Source organism: Ostrea edulis, chromosome 9 (assembly GCF_947568905.1).
Source record: "Ostrea edulis chromosome 9, xbOstEdul1.1, whole genome shotgun sequence".
Taxonomy (NCBI): domain Eukaryota; kingdom Metazoa; phylum Mollusca; class Bivalvia; order Ostreida; family Ostreidae; genus Ostrea; species Ostrea edulis.
The window spans coordinates 59,839,475-59,862,821 of NC_079172.1; the positions used below are offsets into that span (position 1 = coordinate 59,839,475).

Consider the following 23,347-nt stretch of genomic DNA (forward strand, 5'->3'; position numbering starts at 1 on the left):
TAATTAAGGTATCCTTTAGGGAAATTAAAAGGGTTGCCATCAAACGTATATATCAGTCGGGTAACTAATGTACTGCCGGTTAATGGGGAGTGCTAAGGAGTTTATGAAGGTAATATCTTCCCGTCTTTTTTCATCACTCTTTGGTCAGAATATTTAGCTTTTTATGAATGTAATCGCGTTGTTTGAATACAAACACGGAAGTAAAATCAAACAATATTTTATTGATATATTCTATAACATATATTTACAGACAGTGTATAACGCATATGGATTGTTTACTTAATTACATTCCATAAGGATTTGACAAATGTCCAAACAAAACACGTTTATCAAAAACAATCTTATAGTCTTTTTCTTCAACTTTGGTGATGATATTCATTGTTTTAGTGTCTCTTGCGATTTTGTGGAAGTCTGTAACTGTAATTTTTGCGTCATCTTTGTCTTCCATACTTTGAACCATCTCTTGTATAGTTTCAAAATTGATTTTCTGTAGATTGGCATAACTTAGGGTGATTCCTCGTATTTTACACAGAGAAATCTTTCCATCAATCCCTGGTGTTTTCAAAGTGTATGCATAATTTTTAGGTCCGCCAGTTACAAACACTTCGATTTCATTGTCAGGAACTTCATTGGTTAAGTCCCCAAGGTAATCACCCAGTTCTGGTTCCCATTCTCCAGGCTTAGTGGTGAATACTATTGAGTCGGTGTCAGCATAAAGTACTCGTCTATCAAGTTTTTCCAAGTAGGAATACAATTTGAGACGAGCTTGTGCTGTTGTGTAAGCCGCGATGATGACATTCGTTCTCCCAGTGTTCTCAATGAAATCATCATTGTTGACCCACTGAATCCGAACCATTTCATCATTAACAAAACTGACATCTAACACGTTCTGTTCATCACTACTCAATAAATCGAAATACTTGACAGGTTCAGAGAGATACTGTGTTTTTGGTAAATTCAACCTTTGGCCAAATTTTCCCCAGAAACTGTTGAGCATTAACTTTGCAAGAGCTCTTAACCCTGGGTTAAACTTGATTTTGTCATATGTTAATAAAATACCTTCCCTACAGTAATAATCATGAATGTATTTCCTTTTGTCATCCTCCGATTTACACCAGTCAGGCCAACCACTTGCTTCTTGTTTCACTTTGAGGAAAGTATTTACGTAATCTGTAAAGATTCCCCCCGTTTTTGTCATTGAATCGTACTGGGAGATATTTTCAAAGTGCCAGACCTCGTACATTTCGGTTATCTTGTACCCCTTTTCAATCGCTTTTTTCAACTCATCGGTGACCCATGTGCCGATAATCGAACGATCTGCTTTAGAATGTGTACATTTTGATATATGTTTTGTTTCCATACATGTTTTACAGAGCCCAAATAAGAGTTTCCCGTTAACTCTTGTTGGCAAAACAGGAATGAATAGTCCGTGTGGAGGTAGCACTTTACATTTAACAAGCCCTTCGTAAGAATAAATGTCCTTGAAATTTTCCGTGATAATGTCCGGGTGTCCGATAGGAATTTTCCCAGTCTTGTTTATGAAAGGATAAAGGGACGTAACATCATAGTACTTGATTGATGTATTGTCATCCGCCTCTGCAAACAGCTGAAAGGCCTCTGTTCTTCCACCAAAGAAAGCATCGCGAGGTACAAGTGGAGTTTGCAAGTTAAGGGTAGCAATGATTTCCCTCAATTCTGTATCCTCGGTAACTTTCTGGTCAAAATTCTTCTCCCATTCACAGACATATTTGTAACCATTGTTTTGCAAATACTGTTGCTTGTCCATAGTTTCTTGGTAGAGTTCACCCATTGTGAGACCACGAACAGGATTATATGTGTCTGCTGAGTAGCACTCTGGATTCCCGTGCCAGAAATCTCCATGAAATTCCAAAACAACCTTTTCCTCATCGTTTTCATAATAACCATCGACTTTATAAGGCCCAATGACCTTCTCTCCTCCATTTCGGGCATGTTGAATCTTTTTGCCAAGTTTTTGTGACATATATTTCAGCCACTGCAATGCTTTGATTGAGTGTTTGGTTTCGGGTTTATATCCATGAGGTGGAATGATTCCTATACAATTCTCCTCTAGGAAATGTCTTCGAAAAACTAACTGACACGCCGATGCAATTGTAATGCAACGTTGAAAAGGGTCAATACCCTCCTTGCCATTAACAGCTGTCATTTCTTCGAAAAGTTCTTTAAATCTAAGACTGCATTTTCGAAGTATATCAACATCCGACCTGCAGTACTTCAAAAGTTCTTTTTGGAAATCAAATTTGTCGTTTTTATGTTCTTTGTACCACTTCAAAAAACTTTTTCTTTTGTCTGGTTTCATCCCATCAGGATGATAATACTGTACATCAGGCAAGTGTTGCAAGACAACTGTCTGGTTCTCTGTGGTATTGAATAGATGGGGAAAGTATCCCTTTGCCATTTCTGTGAATCCAAATGTTTTAGGCATTTTATCCAATGCCATGGGAATGAAATTAATGGAATCAAGAAATCTAATGTTGCACTTTGGTACATCAAGGCACATCAACTTTGAACCATTCATGATGACCTCAGGAAGAATTCCGTTTTCATACAAGTAACTCATGATCGGATAACTGTCGTATCCTTTAAAATTATGACAGATGACTTTTGCGTCTTTATTTTTCTCAGAAAACAGCCATTTGCAAAAGTCGTCTCGTGTATTTGGACCATGAAAAATAAGTTCATTTTTGCCACAGTTGGGGCAAATGCTGTCGGCATCTGTTTTTCTTGTTTTACAATCATCGCAAACCTTTTGGACAACACAAAGATTTGGTATGTGCTTTTTCATTCCACACCAAGTCTGTTTACAGTTGACGCATTTTGTATCCTTGGATGACTTTTGGTGCCCTTTGCTGCATTCTAAAACCTGATCCTGTGTGCACTCAAAATCAAAAAATATGTACACATTTGGATCGTCTTCTTCAGAGTCATCTTGGTTTTGTTTCTTTTTGTTGAATTCGATGGTGAACTGCTCCTCATCCTCGCAGGGAAATTCAGTTCCATCCGGTTTCATAAAGCATTGATGAGTTTCGTCCACATAATCCATACATGTATTGCAATATTTCTCACCGCAAACGTGCTCCCTTTTATGCAGACGTCTGTTGATTGTCCTGGTACATTGTTGACATTTGTAGTACGTTTCACAAGTACTGTGACCTTTCACAGGTTTGAATCTGTGCAGCTCAAAACATGTAGGATTTTTGAAGGATCTGTTGCAATCAGGACAAAACTTCCAATTTTCTGTCATATCTGAATGCAACTTATGACAGCACCTGCATACGTTGTTGCAAAAATGTCTTTCTTTGTGGTCATAACCTTTGTTGCATTTGGTACAAAAATAATTACGGCTAAGAAACCCTGCTACTTTTGTTACAACATCATAGTGGTCGTCATGATGGTAAAGATATATTTTCTTTTCTGCATCGTGTCCTTGGTAAACCAGTGAATTAAAACTGTCTTTTGAAAGTACGTTTAATTGAAAATCTGGTAGAACTTTCTGAAACAGCTGTAAATCTTTAATCGCACATCTGCGCAGTGGTACACCAGCTTTTCTATGAAGTTGAATTGCCAAATCTGTCTGAATCTTTCCCCCATGGCGAATGCGTTCCCATTTTGGATGTTTATCAATGCGAGCTATCGCTGTGACTATCGCTCGGGCGCAGCATAGATCATCTGGATTGCTGATACGGATAATTCCTCGTTTTTCCTTTAACATTCTACCCAGATCTATGTACTTGCATCGTTTGCCAACTCCACCTGATGGAAGTCGAACGTGAATAATATCAACATCAAGGGACTCGTCTAGAACAAACTCCTCATAAGACTGAAGTACCCGTTCTACTTCCGACAGGAAAGTTTCAGCTGTCAATTGTGATAAGCGTCTTAATGGCAGGGTGATGGGGAAATCCAGCTCTGGAGACTGTACTGATAAACGCACGAGATCGTCTCTACTCATGTATTCAGTAATGTCTCTTAATATGGATGAAAATAAGATTTTCAAGCTTTTCAAAATATTTTGTAGACTTCGAATTTCTAGGCCGTGAAATGTCACTTTGTATCTCATGGATCGGGTATTAAACTTTGGCATATTTTGTTCTTCAACTGCTCTGATTGTGTAACTATCTTCAGGGTCGTCGTACTTAGTAATCCTTCGTTTAACACTTGTAGAATGATTTGGACTTAGCTTCCTTTTTGCGCCTCTCCCAAGTTGTAGATGCAGGCTTCGTTTGTGTAGGTCTAAGTTGTCTTTTCTACCAAATATTTTATGACAAACATCACACTCGTGGTATACATTGTTTCCGTGTTTCTCTCTGTGGGTCTTAAGGTTATCTTCTCGTGCAAATTTCTTGTGACATATATCACATTCGTATGAATTTTGATGACCCCATATTCTTTTGTGACTTTGAAGTTTGCTTGGTCTTGAAAATGATGCGTTACATTGGCTGCATTGATATCGTCTCTCCATGTTTACTTTATCGAAGGTGACTGTAAAAAGAAAACCCATGGTCTTAAAAGTTCCATTTATAATACGTCCTAGATTGTGATTGGCTAATTTTGTGAGTCAAATGAATGTATATAAGAGAGAAATCATTGCATTTCACTTCACTTTATAAAAGACTGGCCATCAGAAAACATGCCAAAAACTGAGTGTCCCGATTGTTTGATGAAGTTTTGTAGACGAGATGTCATGTTGAGACACTATCGGAATAAACATTTGCCTAAAGATTCTCCTAGAACATCCTATGGAACGCCGCCGCCGCCGCCGCCGCCGCAGGCGGCGGCGTCATGTGACGATACCAATGAAATAACACCGCAACTCTCAAGACCACATATAAAACGTACATCAAATGCAATTTTACCGGAAAATGGCAAAAAGGATGTAATTCCAAATGAGCCAAAAGCTGAAGAAACAGTCACGCTTATTCATCCTTTTACTATGATCGTTTCTGGTCCTACAGGATGTGGAAAAACTTTTCTGTTGAAACAGGTTTTAAATAGAATCCAGGAATTCTGTAAACCAACACCTCAACGAATCGTTTGGTTATACAAACGATGGCAACCTTTGTATGATTTGATACTCAGAGTTGTTGCACCAAAGATAGAGTTTATCCAAGGAATACCTTTTGACCTCGATCAAGATAATTTCTTTGACACGAAAGTGAGCAACATGATTGTCATAGACGACTTGATGTCACTTGCTTCCAAAGATCCAAGGATCAATGACTTATTTACGGAAGGAAGTCATCATAGAAATCTGTCTGTAATTGTTCTAAATCAAAACTTGTATTTTGGAAAGGATCCGACCCAGAGACGAAACTGCCAATACTTGACGCTTTTTAGTAACCCTATTGATAAACAACCCATTGCAACACTTGCTCGACAAATGTATCCTGGGAAAGCCAACCACTTTTTGAACATATTTCAGAAAGCTACAAACAATCCTTATGGCTACTTGTTTGTGGATCTTAAACCTAACACAAAAGAAAATCTTCGATTGAGAGGGAATGTATTTACTTTGTCACGTGATTCAGTGGACCCTGATACTGATGACGTCACGCCTGTCGCTACAAATGATATAAAAGGCTTGCAAGTGACAAAATATAGTCAATTTCAATCTGAGCTTCAACCTGTTAACACGCCAGAATTTCAGTTCTTGGACGACATGCCTTCTTGTGATGATTGCGGATTAGTCTTCGACAACATACATGATGTACAGAGACACATCAAAGAAAACTGGTGTCCAGCTCAACAGAAAAGACGGCGGGAATCAGATGACGAAGAACCTGAATCGCCAAAGAAAACCAAATGGTTATCTTTGTCAGATGTATACGATTCTGACACCATATCTGACAAGGATGATGATGACGTTGATATCGAAGATAATGATGCGTATCAGAAGATGTATACCAACGCTCAAAACCAGAATGACAACATATGGGAGAAAAAAGCTAACAAATATGTTGAGGAGGGAATGACCGAAAAAGAGGCTCGATTACAAGCTGACGAAGATATTCGTGAATTTATCAGACGAGATTTCTTTAAACTATATACTAAGGCCTTAGAACAAGAACTATCATTGAACAACAGTTTGGTTCATAGAGAAATGATATCTAAAATTAAAGATCTGGTTGATGAAAATGCCAGTACAAGTAAAGCCATTCGGAAAACAATGAAATCATACAAGGACGAATTTGATGTTCTGTTTGATCAAGAAAATGAATCGGAGGATGATGGTACGGATGACTCTGAATCTGAAGATTGAACTATAAATTATGTGATTTTCATTCGTCTTAGACAGTCGTTTCACATCTTTTGAAGAGATAACACCATGAATTGGGAAAAACAATTGGAAAATATTTACTACAACCCGTCCCATCCTGCAAGTTTCAGTGGGGCTCAAAAATTGAAGGTGGTTTTAGAAGAGAATGGAAATGTTGTTTCGACCTACAAGATACAGAAATGGCTTCAACGTCAGGAACCCTTCAGTTTGCAAAGACAAGTTAGACGGAAATTCAAAAGAAGTCCAGTTATAGTACAGGGGATTGATGACCAATGGGATGCTGACTTAATGGATGTGACAAAATATTCAAACTACAACGATGGAATCAAATTCATTTTAGTGGTTATCGATATTTTTTCTAAATATCTATGGCTTAGACCATTGGAAAATAAACAAGGATCGTCGGTTGAAAAGGCACTACAGGATATTCTACGTGACGATCGTGTTCCAAACAAAATTCGTACAGACAAAGGTCAGGAATTTCGATCTAAACGTGTGGAGTCCCTCCTGACAATGTACGACATCAAACACCTATTTGCTCAAAACACGGAAATCAAAGCAAATTATGCTGAAAGAGTTATAAAAACGATCAAAACCAAAATTTACCGATACTTAACTTACAAAAACAATTATAGATATATTGACAAGCTTCAAGGATTTGCTGACAGTTATAATAAAACTTTCCACAATACTATCGATATTGAACCTGTAAATGTTACTCCTAAAAATGAAGAGGAAACTCGAGTCTCAACATTTCTGTCAAGAGAAAAACGTAACAGAAATACCTTCTCTGTTAGTAAACAACCTTACAAATTCAAGATTGGTGATAAAGTGCGAGTGACCTACATTTCTAATTTATTTACACGTCAGTATGACACGCAATGGTCTGGAGAGATTTTCATTATCACTAAACGATTCCTGAGGAGTTCTTTACCTGTCTACAAATTAAACGATTTCAACGATGAAGAAATACGGGGAACGTTTTACCAGTCGGAACTACAAAAGGTCGATACCAATGAGGACAGCTTATGGAAAATCGAAGAAATACTAAAGACCAGGGGATCCGGTCGAAATAAACAGCATTTTGTTAAATGGCTTCATTGGCCCTCTAAGTTTAATTCATGGATTAAAGCAAGTGATGTTCTGTCATAAAATAACTATCCATTCTATGTTATAATTTTTTTCTGTATTAGTTATTGTATATTATTTATGATTAGTCAATAAAATCCCTACTATGAATCAAATGTTGTTTGTTCATAAATAATCATCAAGGTACTAAAAATTTCACCTGAGCGTCACGGTTGAGTAGCGCGCACTACGAGATTTGTCAGACAAGGGGTCCTTCCTGGGCTATTTCCAGACGCGCACCTTTGAGTGCCTCGAGAAAATCCCGTCTTTTTATAGGTGAACCCCACTGACTGTGAAAATGCCTTAATTTCATTGGTCGCCGTCTGCGGTCACAAATGTTCTAGAAATTGACATGGGGAGATTTTACAGTCAGGGGGCAGTCTGCAGTCACTTGGGGATTCCCCTAATAAGTCACACTTGAGGTCACAGTCAGGGGGGAGTATACAGTCAAATTAATGTGTGGTCGTGACGTGGCGTTCTAAAATGGGCATGGGGTTCTTCTACAGTCAAATTAGATTGTGGTTATGACGTGACGTTCTAAAGATTTAAAGGGAAGTTACTGTAATTGTGCAATAATATGTTTTTCATGCAAGACATATATGTATATTCTTAAGAATAAGCGTTTATATTCATAGGATATAGGATGTTATCATACATTAATTATGGTCATTTAAACATTAATTAAATTAATTATTGATAACAACATAAATTCAATCATGGGTTTTTAAATCATTTCGTAAGCTATTAATTATGTGATCTATGAAACATTGTTTTAGAAACTGATTTACATATATCAGTATATAAACCAAGATAACTACAATAAATAATGCTTGAGATACATATTATTTAAGTACAGACTATTCTGAATATCCATATTGCGATCAGATTATAGACTTAAATTCTCCTTACGAGTACGTTTATAGTTGTTATACTCCTATTAACGAGAAACCTTTAAATTAGAACATTTGATGGTAAACTGTTTATATCCTCCAATGGGTAGTCTAACATACCCGTCCACAAATTGCGGGAACATTTCCAATTCTCCAAGGGTGGTTTTGGTACCCTGCGAGTTACCATATTTGATGGGAACCCTTCAATTTCCCCAGGGGGTACCTTAATTTACCTGATTTTTCATGTTCCAATGATGGCGAGAAACGTTCTATTTCTCTAGGGGTAGCCAAATTACCCCACCCCGTCGTACACTGATTGTTACCACAACTAATGGGAAATCAGTTACATCCCCATAGGTACCCTTATGGACTCTCCCTTGTTTCCTCTATGTTCTCAAATTTGGCGCGAATCCTCAGTGGTACCCGTATGGACAGACCCCCTTGTGTCCTCTGTGTTCTCAAATTTGGCGCGAATCCTCAGGGGTACCCGTATGGACGGACCCCCCTTGTTTCCTCTGTGTTCTCAAATTTGGCGCGAAAAAATGACCTATACGTATGGCCTTGACTACTTGTGCTTTTCCATCGCTTCTTTTGTATCTATTTACTGGATCTAGTTAAATAATAAATAAAACAATATAAATGTTTAATAATAAGTCATATTGTATGTATTTCATGGATTGCGTTTCTTATCGTACGCCATTCTCCATCAAATCACAAATATCGATTTTGAGTCCTTTATTATTATAGGTACAAAACACAAGGCGCACTTTTTTTCCATTTGAAATATCACCGGTACACATGTTGACAAAATAATAATAGAAATGGGAGAATCACATTGAAATTTTATAATATAATCTTTGATTTTGAGCCACGGAGCAATAGTGAAATCAAGGATAGAAAATCTGTAAACAATGTAATAAACGAAGGAGAAATTTTCGTATTTTATAAAATTAATTATCCTATTACAACAGTGGACGTCTCGCGACCTTTTAACACTGGAGGTCGAAGACATCTACATCTACTGTTGTAAAAAGATATAAAAAAAAAAAGTTAAAAATATCCTATTACAACAGCCAGATGTCTTCGACCTAAGCTAAGTTGTATATTTACTATATTACTATAATCTACAGAAATACACACACACACACACACAAGCGTTGCTAATGTTCAGTAGGATGGGCTAGATAACTAATTGTATGACTTGCACATCCTTCGACTTCCCCTTTATTATTCTTTACCGGATGTTATTAAAATGAAACGTAATACGGTCGTCTGTCTCCCTCTTCTAATCCTCTTGATTTGTTAGCACTTCCAAAGCACCGTTTAGGGAAGAGCGATAACTCTCACTATACGTTCCTTAATGTCATTAAAAATGCAAACAGAGGGGTTTCTTTTCAGCTGTTTGTAATCTATTCCCCGCACCTAATCTATGTCAATTAATGGTGTCTCATCTAATGAATACGGCGACTATCGGGAATGCAACCTCGACAACGCACCATTAATCCTACAGTAAGACTATAAATATTTAATACAGAGCGGAGAAAATAAATACAACCCAAGAGAGAATTTAATAGTATCAAAAAACATAGATAGTCATATCATAGAACAATATTTAAAATGATTAGTGATATACATGAAATCATTATACTCTGACGGACTACATGTAGTAGATAATTTTCTGTGTTGTTTATCAAATTCATCAAACAAGTATTTGTGGTATGTATCCTTCATTATGAAAGTCTAAAATTCGTTGATTTTAAACGTCGTTTGTTATTCCCTGATAGGCTACACCTGAAATGGAAGTCAAGAGGGGTTGCACAAACATTTAGGATTGTTTGTTTCATGCGATTTGGGCTGGTCCCAGTATATGAATGAAATTACAAGTACGGCTTACAAATTATGTTAAAAAAACCTACGGTAGGCCTTCTTTAAAAACAAAATTAAAATTCTTTAGGAAGCACTCTTTCAAAAATAGAATATGCCTCTGTTCTTTGGGATGGATATCACTCATATGACAGTGATATATTAGAAAAGGTCCAATTATATGCAGCACGAATTATTACTGGCCTTCCTATACTAGCCTCTTGAGATTCTTTATATTTAGAAACCCGTTTAGAACCTCTATCTTCTAGACGAACAAATGTTGAATTAGTTACCATGTACAAGATTCATAATAACGAGGTTTCACAATATCTAAAAGAAACAATAAGGTCTAGTAAAAGAAACAATAAGTTCACAAATAATCTCCGTTATGGATATAACTATTTAATAGAAAACAAATCATTTGTACCAGACGCTGTATCTACAGTACCAACCTGACATCCAAGCAGTCCCAGAAAGCAGTCCCGCGGACTGCTCTGGGACTGCTCTCTGAAAGAGTGGGACTGCCCTGGGACTGCTCTGGGGCTGCTCTAGAAAGTAGTCCCTGCTTTGTTCAGCCAAGCGTGAATGAATCACGTGATGTTATGATTGACAAGAAACCCCCACCACTGTGTATTCAAAATATTGGGAAATTAAACATTTTCTTTATATTATTATTGTAAAGAGATTGTTAGAAATGTGTGAATATGTTTCTTTCCATTTTTTGAATAGGAATGATGTGTTTATAGTAATGAAAGGAAAAATAAGAAACATACGTTACTTTCATTGTTTATTATAACAAAGAGCAATCCAGGTTTCAAATTATGTCTCTGTTATTTCTATAAGAATCATGGGCATTTATATAGCGAAAAATCAATCTTTTACTTTTGTTTTAATCGCATATTTATTGCAAATTAACAAATTCAGAAGAAAAGACACATTTGGTAAATTTCTTTGCTTGTCTACGTTATATTTCTATTAAAATTGGTATTTCCATTGAATTACATTTTGTAAGTGATGTTATGATTTTGCAACATCAATCGTAAAGAATAACTGATGATGACATCGTTTTGGCATAATATTTTCATGGATGTACTGTTGTGTAAGTGTTGAAACATACGTTACATAATTATAGCGCTAATTCATTTACATACAAAAAAAACTATTGTTCTATATCTATTGCTAGTCTTTTGTTTTCATGTTTCATACATATTGAACTGTTAATCAATTTTATTTTCTGCCATTTCAAAGATATTGAAAGTGATATCTAGTCGTTTATTTTGCGCTCTTAAAATCTTAATGCTGACTTTTACAGCGGATAATTTCTTGTGTTGATTAAATATTTTCTTTGAAAACCTGTATTTATTGTCTTTCGCAAATTAGAAAAATATATGCTCAGTCAATTCCAATACAAGTTGTGGAATAATACATGGAAAATTAATGTTTATCTTACATATCATGTCAAGGACTCGGTAACGATGGAAACATGTGACAAAAATCTCGAAAAATATACCATACTTTGACCTTCTGTAAAAAAAAAAAAAAAATCTGTCATACTTAACTTGAAACAATTTAAGGTGAGTGTTCAACAGATATTTACCATTAATAAACGTATGTTACCATATATATTTTGAATGGTCGATAAACCATGATTTTGAAACCCTCAGCTGCACGCTTTTATTGACTTTGGGTGATATACGCAAATCACTTCAGTAGTTTTTTTTTTTTTCACCGCTTACTGACGCACTTTCACTAGACAACTTGAGAAAATAATGGATGGAAATAAAATAACAAGACTATCTCCCTACATTCGGCGGCTGATAATTTTGATGAAAGATAATGGACTGAATAATTCCAAATACTCGAATCCATAAACAGAGAAAATAATGATCTTGTATTCAGACAAGGAATGCCTATTCGGGAACATGCACTTTACAAACACCGTACCTTCGATTTCAGGTTAAAACAACATGTGCATATACACTTTGATTGGAATCTTTATAATTATTTAAATCTGTCTAAATGTTGTAGTGAAATTAAACAATTTCACAATGCTGACAATAAGTAGCTCATTTCTAACCAATCAATACATTTACAAATCAAAAATACGTGTACACGTAAGGGGAAAGTCGTTTTTCCTAGTTTAGTATAGACGATAAGTGAATAAATCATTTAGGCCACTTTAGACACATTAATTTCAATAACCAAGTCAAAAAATAGATATAATTATGCTACACAATTTTAAGAACCCAAGATACACTTCACATGTATTGAATATTTAAAAAATAAATAATGAATAACAACAAAATTGCTAGGGACGTCAATTGATTTTACATTGTGAAACTGTGGTTATCAGACTTATAAACTCTGCATGTATCTTTTTTCACTCGTATTCATAAACTATCATTTTGTTATAAATTCATGAAAAAGTGTCACACAGGTATTTTGAATATGTGCTGTTTTCATGTATAATGTATTGTTTTTCTCCCTAATTACATTGTAAGTCATTTATCGTCAATTTCGACTACCGTATTGACGCGCTCCAGCGATTATCGACAATGTTTATTGATAATCTCACTGTCGGCTTGGCACCACCAACTAGTTATTTTAACCCCGCCTACTGGGACTGCTGGGACCGCTGGGACTGGTGCGGGACTGCCGTGGGACTGGTGCGGGACTGCCCTAGGGCTGCTGTGGGACTGCCCTGGGACTGGTGCGGGACTGCTGTGGGACTGCCCTGGGACTGGTGCGGGACTTCTCTGAGACTGGTGCGGGACTGCTGTGGGACTGCCCTGGGACTGGTGCGGGACTGCTCTGGAACTGCTGAGAGCAGTCCCAGAAAGCAGTCCCCGGGATTGCTGTGGGACTGCTTTCTGTCAGGTTGGGTCTGGTTGGTACTGTAAGTGGAATTCTCTTAGTTTTGAATCAAGACAGGCTTCTTCAATTAAACAGTTTCGTAAAAGCATTAGCTCTAATATCAGCAATCCCAAACCACCTGTATACTTTTCATATCGTTCTCATCTGTTGAATATAATTCATACCAAACTGAGGCACACATGCATTTTGAATTATAACCTTCATAGACGCAATATTGTTGATTCTCCATTATGTTCCTGTGGCATACGTGAAGACGCATATCACTTTTTCTTTATTTGTAAGAAATATTCAATTGCTAGATAAAAATTAATGGATAGACTGTTAAGGTTAAATGATTTGGTTATTATTGATACACATCTACTTTGGGGTGATAATGTCTTATCTACTGAATTGCATAATTGTATTTTCTCTTATGTTCAGACGTATATTCATGAATCCAAACGATTTGACTGTTGATCATATCATATTCCATTGTTTATCTATGTAACACTTACCATTTATGTATTCTGTGTATATTATTTTTAATGACAATTGTGTGTTGTAACATGTATTTATTATAAGGAGAAGAACTCGTAAGTTGTACGAACTTGCTTCTGATCCTTTTGTATATATTATATACAATAAAATACGTCTAAATCAAAATCAAATCAAGAGGGGGTGCGTCAACATGTGATTTTTGTCACTAATATCGGGTATGTCCACCATTAGCGTTGAGGACGACGTGTCATGGACTGACGGACACTCCGAATGGTCCTTGAGGGATGTTCTCTCACCTGCTAACAATGCTATTACACGTTCTTGCGGATTCTGAAAATGAACCTTGTGTCTGCGCACACGTCTACCTACCTCGTTCCACGGATGTCCAATCGGTTCAAGTCCGGGGACATATAGGGGCTGCCAATAAGAATGTTGATGCCCATGAAGTTTTTGAGTCGACCTTGCTGTATGCGTGTTGTCTTGCCTATATATACTGCATTATTGGTACTAACGCAGACAGCAGAATTCCGTCTACAGACTGTCTGACAGTTAATAGCCAACCCTGAGCAAATAGTTGTGGTAATCGCACTCCAGACTCCGCCAAAAACTGTCACGTGTAAGGATTGATTGAGTCACGTTCAAGGACACAGTTGTCTACATAAAGCTGATGTACACCACCGTAAACTCCATCTCTACCGTCAGCATTACTCAAGTTAAATCTGGACTCGTTAAACAACAAGAACCGTCCTCAGACTGGGCGTTGATTCAGCATTACTAAAGTTAAATCTGGACTCGTTAAACAACAAGAACCGTCCTCAGACTGGGCGTTGATTCAGCCTCGTTCTGGTCCCAGCACTCTTTGACGTTGGTGATGACTGTGTAAGGTCTTCTGCAATGATATCAATGGCGTTTCAATATTCTGGATACTATTAATATGCAAGCATCTCCAGATAGTGCAGATTCAAGTTTATTCAAATCATGACCCTCGGGCGTAGGTCGGGTGCTCAAAATTTTACATATTCCTAGGGAAACATCTTTAAAAACCTTCATCTCAATAACAATCTTGGCTATTGACAAATAAATTGATGTCTCAGGGGTTTCAACAGCCTCGTTGAACATTTCATCGACGATATAACGATCTAGTTTCACAATATAACCTATCGTTGGGTCAAATGCTGTCTGACGTTTCATACCAATTTTTAGGCCGTTCTTGGCACGCTGATTTTGATTACGGATTACTTCATTTACCTGATCAAAAGAAAAGAAAAAATATAAAGGGCTCACGGCGGTTGTGACCGGTCGACAGGAGATATGTTTACTCCTCTTAGGAACTTGATCCCTTCTGGTATATGCCCAACTCTCTATTTTGTATTGTTTATAGAAGTTATGAGATTGATCACTGTTCGTTATCTTCACCTTTCATTTTTCAGTCAGAGTGCTCATATTATTATAGTACAACTGTATACATGAAACTGATATTCAGTTGAAGAAAACTGGGAGACGTAGTACATGTACATCAAAATTATTCAAAAAATTTGTGTATTTTTAGTAACAATGGTCACCTTTGTCATCAAAACGGAAAGCTGTATATTTCGATATAGTATTCCACTATTGTCACTGAAATGAGACCAAAAACAACAGCAAGAGTTAAATGAATCATTTTGGAATGATTTTACAAATTATTCTGCTTTTAGTACATTAGTACATAACAGTGGTCATATTGCTTGTCCAACTAAAAATTAATAATCATAACCATGTAAATCTTTGTATAGGCTTTATGTTTGTAAAAGCTAACTGAAATAAAACAAACACTGCAGGAGGGGTAGCGTTATGAAAATTATGTACAGGAACTAGATGGACATTGCACCATTGCATAAGTCTTTCTGGTCTTAGACCGTCAGCCTTAGAAAGGAATTTGTGTGTACTACAATTGTAGTGTGTACTGGTGATTCTAATATCAAGAACTTATAAAATCATAAATACCGTGTAATTATTATTATTATATATATAAAATCATAAATATCGTGTAATTATTATCATTATATATTATTTGAGTCCTGGTCCCCGCTTCTTTCCTTTTGGATCCGCACATGATTGTGTTTGCTATAATGCTACAGATTGCTTAGAGTTTCCCCTTTATCCTCCGCCTATTGATTCTGTCTTCTGGGGTATCATAAAGCTGGTGGAATCACGTTTATAGATTCTTTGCTATGCATTTCACAACACTTCTGCTCGCTTTTATTGTAAGATTATTTTGTATCATTTACCATCTGTGCTTTAGAAAATACAAGAATATTAACCTAACGAAATACAAGCTGAGCTCATATACGGATACGGCAAAACAAGGGAATGCTTCTCTCACTCTGAGAAAAAATATCATTTTAGCCATGTTTTCAAATACAAGCTTCAGCAATACATCCTCAGCATCTCTCTGGGATTTCCCGGATTATCAGACAGCTGTTGGTTTTTGGAAGTACCTCTCTCCCGTTCTTTTAGTTATTGGTGCGCTGGGAAATACTGCAAGCATTGCTATCCTTACACGCCGATCATTTCGGAAATCCACGTGTATGTTTTATCTAACTGTGTTGTCAGTCGCGGACTTACTGGTTCTCTACACCGGACTTCTACGATTTTGGATTCGCTCGGCATTTTCCGTCGATATTCGGACTTTCTCGGTCTGGGGTTGTAAGATTCATGCTTTTCTAGTGTATTTTGCCATGGACTTTTCTTCCTGGATTTTGATGACCGTCACGCTAGATCGGTGTGTACTAGTGTGCTTTCCATTTCGAGCACGACTGTTTTCCACGATGAAGAGAGCTCCGTACGTTCTTCTGAGTTTAGTGCTACTTTTAGTTTTTGTCAATAGTCACTTCTTTTCCACTGTTACCATTAAAGACACACACTGCACTTACAGAAATAAACTTACCATGAAGGTCTGGCCTTGGGTTGACTTGATTGTATGCAACCTCATCCCGTTTTCGGTCATGTTAGTGTGTTCAATTATGATTTCTCGGAAAGTTCTTCAAACGAACAAGCGTGTCGCTGTACAGAGAGTGAGAACTATATCAGAAGGAAGTGATGTTCAGCCCAGTAACAAGAAAATTACGAAGACGTCCTCGGTCACAATCATGCTTCTGACCATCATCCTGTCTTTCTTTCTGCTAACTCTTCCTCTGGTTGTCTTCAATATATCCTATCCTTACTGGATTCAAACAGCCACCACATCAAAACTCGCATCTTTAGAGCTGGTTCGAACTATTTTTAGTATGCTATTGTATATAAATCACGTGATTCATTTTCTTTGCTGTCTCTCTGGAAGACGTTTTCGAAGAGAGGTGGAAGATGTTTTATGTTGCTACAGAAAGCACCAATCTGACGGTAATAGGACTCATGTTACAATTAATTAAAGGATATGTGCCTGCGGCCTGGATATCATCACAGGAATGAGACTTGATGATTTTTTTTATTGAGTGAAGGATTTGATATCAATACATTGAAAATCAACTTTTAATCCATAAGCATTACTTTATCGAGAATGCTTGGACACATAATGTGTAAATATTGGTGCACGTGGGGATATTTGTTGCTTTGCGCGAATAAAGGTAGTCGCGAAATAAAGTTTGTTGACAGTCATATGTGACTATGATTATTAACAGAAAAACGTGAGGGAATATGATTTTATATGTATGGTATTTTATAGGTTACATAACTATGTATGTTATATCATATCTAAATATATCATATCTATAGTTGGATTGTTACGGATGATAAACTGAACGCTGTTTTATCATTGGCTGCCAGGAGGAGGGCGATAAGATGCTGTTTTATCATTGGCCGCCAGGAGGAGGGCGATAAGATGCTGTTTTATCATTGGCCGCCAGGAGGAGGGCGATAAGATGCTGTTTTATCATTGGCCGCCAGGAGGAGGGCGATAAGATGAGATATATTATTTATTTCCTTCAAACTAATGAGAGGTATGAGTAATTAACAACTGAATATGAATAGTATAATTATACATGTACCAAGTTACATTTTGCGACAATCAATTATAAAGAGATTTTCTTTAATTTGAAAACAAAATTTAAAACAATTTGGATTACCTTTTTCAATTCATCATGAGACAAACTTCCAAAGCTAGTACATGTACCATGAGTGCACCCCAAAAGAGAAAAATATTGTGTCTCAATACTTTGGCTTTCAATATCATCACATTCTTCTAGGTCTAACAAATCCAATATATTTTCTAGTCGATTTTCTCTTTCTGATAAAACATTGGAACAACTGAGGGTCACATGCATATCATAATTTGAAACATTTCCATCGTAATTTACTGCGGGCTTACATGAAAGGTAAAGATAGCGAACAGTGATCAATCTCATAACTCCTATAAGTAATACAAAATATTAGAGATGGGCAAACACGGACCCCTGGATATACCAGAGTTAGGATCAGGTGCCTAGGAGGAGTAAGCATACCCTGTCGGCCTGTCACACCCGCCGTGAGCCCTATATCTTGATCAGGTAAACGGAGTTACATATATTACGGCAGTTTCGTACGTTTAATCACACGTTTTGATAAAATAACGTGGAATCTAATTTACGGTATATGGAATCTGTTAACTTGTACTATTTATTTTCACATTGAAAGAGACAATTTCACTTTATAGTTAAATGTCCTTCTAGTGATCACGGTTATATTTCTCACCCTCTCCTTGTTGTGGGCGTTACTGTATTCACTTTATAGTTAAATGTCCTTCTGGTGATCACGGTTATATTTCTCACCCTCTCCTTGTTGTGGGCGTTACTGTATTCACTTTATAGTTAAATGTCCTTCTGGTGATCACGGTTATATTTCTCATCCTCTCCTTGTTGTGGGTGTTACTGTATTCACTTTATAGTTAAATGTCCTTCTAGTGATCACGGTTATATTTCCCACCCTCTCCTTGTTGTGGGCGTTACTGTATTCACTTTATAGTTGAATGTCCTTCTAGTGATCACGGTTATATTTCTCACCCTCTCCTTGTTGTGGGCGTTACTGTATTCACTTTATAGTTAAATGTCCTTCTGGTGATCACGGTTATATTTCTCATCCTCTCCTTGTTGTGGGTGTTACTGTATTCACTTTATAGTTAAATGTCCTTCTAGTGATCACGGTTATATTTCTCACCCTCTCCTTGTTGTGGGCGTTACTGTATTCACTTTATAGTTAAATGTCCTTCTAGTGATCACGGTTATATTTCTCACCCTCTCCTTGTGGGCGTTACTGTATTCACTTTATAGTTGAATGTCCTTCTAGTGATCACGGTTATATTTCTCACCCTCTCCTTGTTGTGGGCGTTACTGTATTCACTTTATAGTTAAATGTCCTTCTGGTGATCACGGTTATATTTCTCATCCTCTCCTTGTTGTGGGCGTTACTGTATTCACTTTATAGTTAAATGTCCTTCTAGTGATCACGGTTATATTTCTCACCCTCACCTTGTTGTGGGCGTTACTGTATTCACTTTATAGTTAAATGTCCTTCTAGTGATCACGGTTATATTTCTCACCCTCTCCTTGCTGTGGGCGTTACTGTAATCACTTTTTTACTAATATCCATGCGTTACTTGTTTACAAACAATAGCTATAACAAATATGGTATTTATTTATTCATGTATGTTTATGCGTGTAGTTGTCGTGAGGGCATTCTCGTTAGATATATAGGTAATTATGGTAGATAATGACTTTTATGTAACGTGTTAATTGTGTATGTTCTATTGTGTATATTTTGGATAAGTAAAATATGGTAAATATATATGTATTGTATAACATGTTAAATTTGTTTCTTTCACGTTTGATGGATGTTGGGTATGGAAATTTTTCTGTTTCAGCCCTCCCCCCCCCCCTCCCCCCCCCCCCTTTTTTTTGGGGGGGGGGATGCCTCATATTGGTATGTTTCTTATCGTCGTTGTCTTGAGTGGACATTTCCGATCAGGCAAACTTAAGATGATGTAATGTTTTGTTTTAGGGCCCCGTACTTAACCTATTACATGGATGACCAATCACAGCGCGCCGTTAAGACGCTTTGGACATCCCTCTTTGTTTGCTTGGAGTGCAAAGGCTGCTCAAGTATTTGTGTATACAAAGAAAATTAATTTGATACCCACCATCCACCCTCCACATCCTCCTTTGTTATGCTACTTTGATATGTGTGAGCTGGCCTGTTTTATTTGTAAAACCCACCTTATTTGATTGCAAGCAGCTCTATTTCGATATTTCATTATGTGTTGTAGGGGGTCAGATTGCATAGTCATACCTATGGGATACATATGTTCTTGTATTTTTGTTTTCAACTCATTCTCAACCCCACTAGCTATTATGTTATATAATCGTCATTTTCAAAATAAATGAATTTTTTTCAATTCACATCACTGTCCTGTTTTCACTGCCTTTATCAAGTAACAAGCAAAGGATACTTGGCAAGTCATATTAACTAAGGAACATAAAACCTTATTTACCTCTTGTTCCATAATCAAACCGCAAGTGATCTTATGATTTTAAGTGTTTATCACTTCTATGGAGAAAATGTGTGTTGTTCTATTACTATTGACGTATATCTAAAAAAGAAAAATCTTTTTATTATTTTTTAGTTAAAAATTTCTAAATTTCATTTTATTTTAAATCTATTTTTTATTCATTTATCTATTTAATTTGCTATTGTAGTTGCTTAATTCTTTTTGGTTATATTTACATGTTTCATAGAAAAAAAAATTTTAAAAAAAGACAGAAAAGTGAACCAAACAATAATTTAGATTTATAGATTTATAGGAACTTTAATTAAAGTAAGGTACTCCATTCTAATTTGTGTACTGATTTTCGAATGTCGTAAAAGTTACATGTAACTTTACAAGTATGTCATGTTTTTATCATTGTAATTGTTAATATTCTGCTTTTGAAATTTATTTCATATTCCTTTTTACAGAGGGCGAATGCAAAGCACAATCTTATTTTTAAAGAAGAAATAAAAATTTAAATCAAGTTACATTCTGCATATGAGTTATGTTTATTTCTTTACAAATAAAAATTGCTTGACACCAAGAGATATTATCATTGAATGCAATGGAATATTATCTAAAATGTGAACTGAGTGCTGGAAAAAAATAAGCTTCGATATAAAAACGTGAAGGCTTCTAAATGGTTTGCTTTACATAGTTTTGATGGTTACCAAGAAGTTGCGGCCGAATCTGACACTTGGAGCAATACGTTTCTTGTATATCCACTCCGAGTATCTTAACATTTTCGTCATTTGACATCAAAATCTTCAAGTAATCAAGTACCCTGCTAACAAGACGGAAACGTCCGCTGACGTCATTGTCAAAATGGGGGAAAATAAAATACTGAAACCCTAACCGACTTACATCTCCGGATTATTTGTTCCTTAATCCAAGGCCAACTTTCCTCAACATCTCATTGATATCTATCGCTTATTTTGATGATTTCATTAATATATATCGCTTATTTTGATGATTTCATTAATATCTATCGCTTATTTTGATGATTTCATTAATATCTATCGCTTATTTTGATGATTTCATTAAATCTATCGCTTATTTTGATGATTTCATTAATATCTATCGCTTATTTTGATGATTTCATTGATATCTATCGCTTATTTTGATGATTTCATTGATATCTATCGCTTATTTTGATGATATACGTATTGATGGAGAGTCAAAACAAGAACAATACACAACTTCCGTACAGTTCCATTGGCGGAGAATCCAGTTACCTGGGGTAAATTGTTGTAAATTAATTATGTGTTTAATACTTTCTCTATGAGTTTAATGCTTTATTGGAAAATGTTTTGTTTAACATGAGCAAATATCTCTGATGCCGAATGCAGCCATGATGCATCATTAGACAAATATCTATTCTTTGTTGGGTTTTTTAAAGGTTACGTACATAAACTGTGAACTACATGTAATTAAAGCGCTGGGATAGGCATTGACAACAATCACGCTAAATAATTGGCTTTTGGATTGCCATGCAACAGTTCTCTCTCTCTCTCTCTCTCTCTCTCTCTCTCTCTCTCTCTCTCTCTCTCTCTCTCTCTCTCTCTCTCTCAATAGAGAGCACTAAATAATTCTTTTCAACAAGCAGGATCAGTTATAAGATTCGTACAATATTTCAGAATGCGCTATTATTATATACGTTAATGAATGGCAATAAAAACGGAAGCCTTTGTATGGTTAAGGTCATGACGCAAGTGATATTTTGGTATGAAAAGAGAGGAATACACATTTGATTTATGGAAGCCTTAGCACGAACCGTTCAAAGATTATGGCCAAACTTAAAGGTTTTCAAAAGTAGGTCAAGGTCTTAAGGAGGTGTGCTACACCAGAGAAATTTGACGTAGATGAAAAGTGGAGGATATGTACAACAATATTTTGAAGTTGAAATTTTTCAAATTTACTTTATTTTGTCAAAAAATACGGTTTTAGTGGAAGGTAATCTGAAAAAATTTTAAAACCCCTGCTGGACTCGAACCTCCGACCTACAGGTCAGCAGTCGGTATTCTAACCTACTGAGCTACTCGGCTAGGTATTGAAATCGAAAAGGAAAGCCAAATATTGCTGATATCGATATTTTCATCCATGTTTTTAAAGGAAGTCAGCCATTATGACGATGTAGAGTACTACCTTAAGATCAAAAATTTTGCTACCTAAAGAAAGATCTGTCAAAAGAAATACACGTGTGAAATATGAAATCCCAATCGCCAACCATTCAAATGGCAAAGATTAAAGTTATATAGGACAAACAAACGGACGAACATACCAAAAACTATATGCCCCCAGATCTCCGATGAAAGGAGCATACAACTATGTGTGTTTTTTCAAGTATTACTTGTGAATGCTGAAATATGGTGTATATCAAAGCTAAAATGATCGAATCATGGTTCTGTACCATTCCGGATTAAATTTGCTTACTCACCTTAATTGCTTCATTCTTCATTCTCGAATTCGCGCAGCTGCAACTAATTGAAGTAAAGGAGTAAATCCAGAAGGGCTTAACAATTACAACATTCAAAGAGTAAGTTGGATACATTCAAGTATCAGAATACTGAAGTCAAGTACAACAGATTATTTCAAAGCCGCTATGTCCAAAAAAAAAAAAACATAGATGATGTTCAACATGATTATTTTTCAAAATAAAAACAATTCTTTTATTACCATTTCACTGTTTTAAAAATTAATGGTACAAGGCTCGTTTTAGAGTATATAGACAATGTTCAGTTAAATAAAGGAAAAGCAGACATTGACTACGTATATTTTTCAACGAGTCTCGTACTGTCATAATGATTAGAATCGTGAACTGGCAATTTCGCAGGTTTGTTTGTTTTGTTTTGGTTTTTTTTTTGGTTTTTTTTTGTTTTTTTTTTTGGTTTTGTTTTGTTTTTTGGTTTGTTTTTTTTTTTTGGTTTTTTGTTGTTTTTTTTTTTTTGGTTTTTTGTTTTTTGTTTTTTGTTGGTTTTTTTTTTTGGTTTTTTGAAAGATAATCAAAGTTACGATGATGTCATCTATCTGTCTGCGCGAGAAACCCAAGGTTTCCTTATCCCCTAAATTGGTTGCTCAAGACGACGGTTCCCTGAAATTCATTCCCCAGTGACGTGGAAATAGGGATACAAATCAGCCCTGCATTTGTACCGTGAAAAATGTGAGTGGTAATTTAAAGGAATCGACCCACAAACCACCAAATATGGCCCAGTGGGGTCAACTGACTTCTTAGCAGAGAAGTGTGTGCGGTGATGACTATTTTATACC

The 23,347-nt window shown here is 36.2% G+C and overlaps 2 protein-coding genes across 2 annotated transcripts; one reads left to right on the forward strand and one right to left on the reverse strand.

The window, feature by feature from the left end:
- Nucleotides 1–201: 201 nt before the first annotated feature.
- Nucleotides 202–7,688, reverse strand: LOC130050242 (uncharacterized). The gene is made up of 2 exons (XM_056149728.1): nucleotides 7,605–7,688; nucleotides 202–4,521 (listed from the first exon to the last, which is right to left on the reverse strand). Exon 2 carries the CDS (start codon nucleotides 4,499–4,501, stop codon nucleotides 284–286), a length of 4,218 nt encoding a protein of 1,405 aa, XP_056005703.1. The 5' UTR covers nucleotides 4,502–4,521; nucleotides 7,605–7,688; the 3' UTR covers nucleotides 202–283.
- Nucleotides 7,689–15,935: 8,247 nt separating this feature from the next.
- LOC125660035 (neuromedin-U receptor 2-like) lies at nucleotides 15,936–16,955 on the forward strand. The gene has a single exon (XM_048891885.2). The coding sequence runs from the start codon at nucleotides 15,936–15,938 to the stop codon at nucleotides 16,953–16,955; it is 1,020 nt and encodes a 339-aa protein (XP_048747842.1).
- Nucleotides 16,956–23,347: the final 6,392 nt, after the last annotated feature.

Bases quoted from the DNA above. Each gene is read 5' to 3' on its own strand.
- LOC130050242 (XM_056149728.1), bottom strand. From the start codon at position 4,501: ATGGAGAGACGATATCAATGCAGCCAATGTAACGCATCATTTTCAAGA.
- LOC125660035 (XM_048891885.2), top strand. From the start codon at position 15,936: ATGTTTTCAAATACAAGCTTCAGCAATACATCCTCAGCATCTCTCTGG.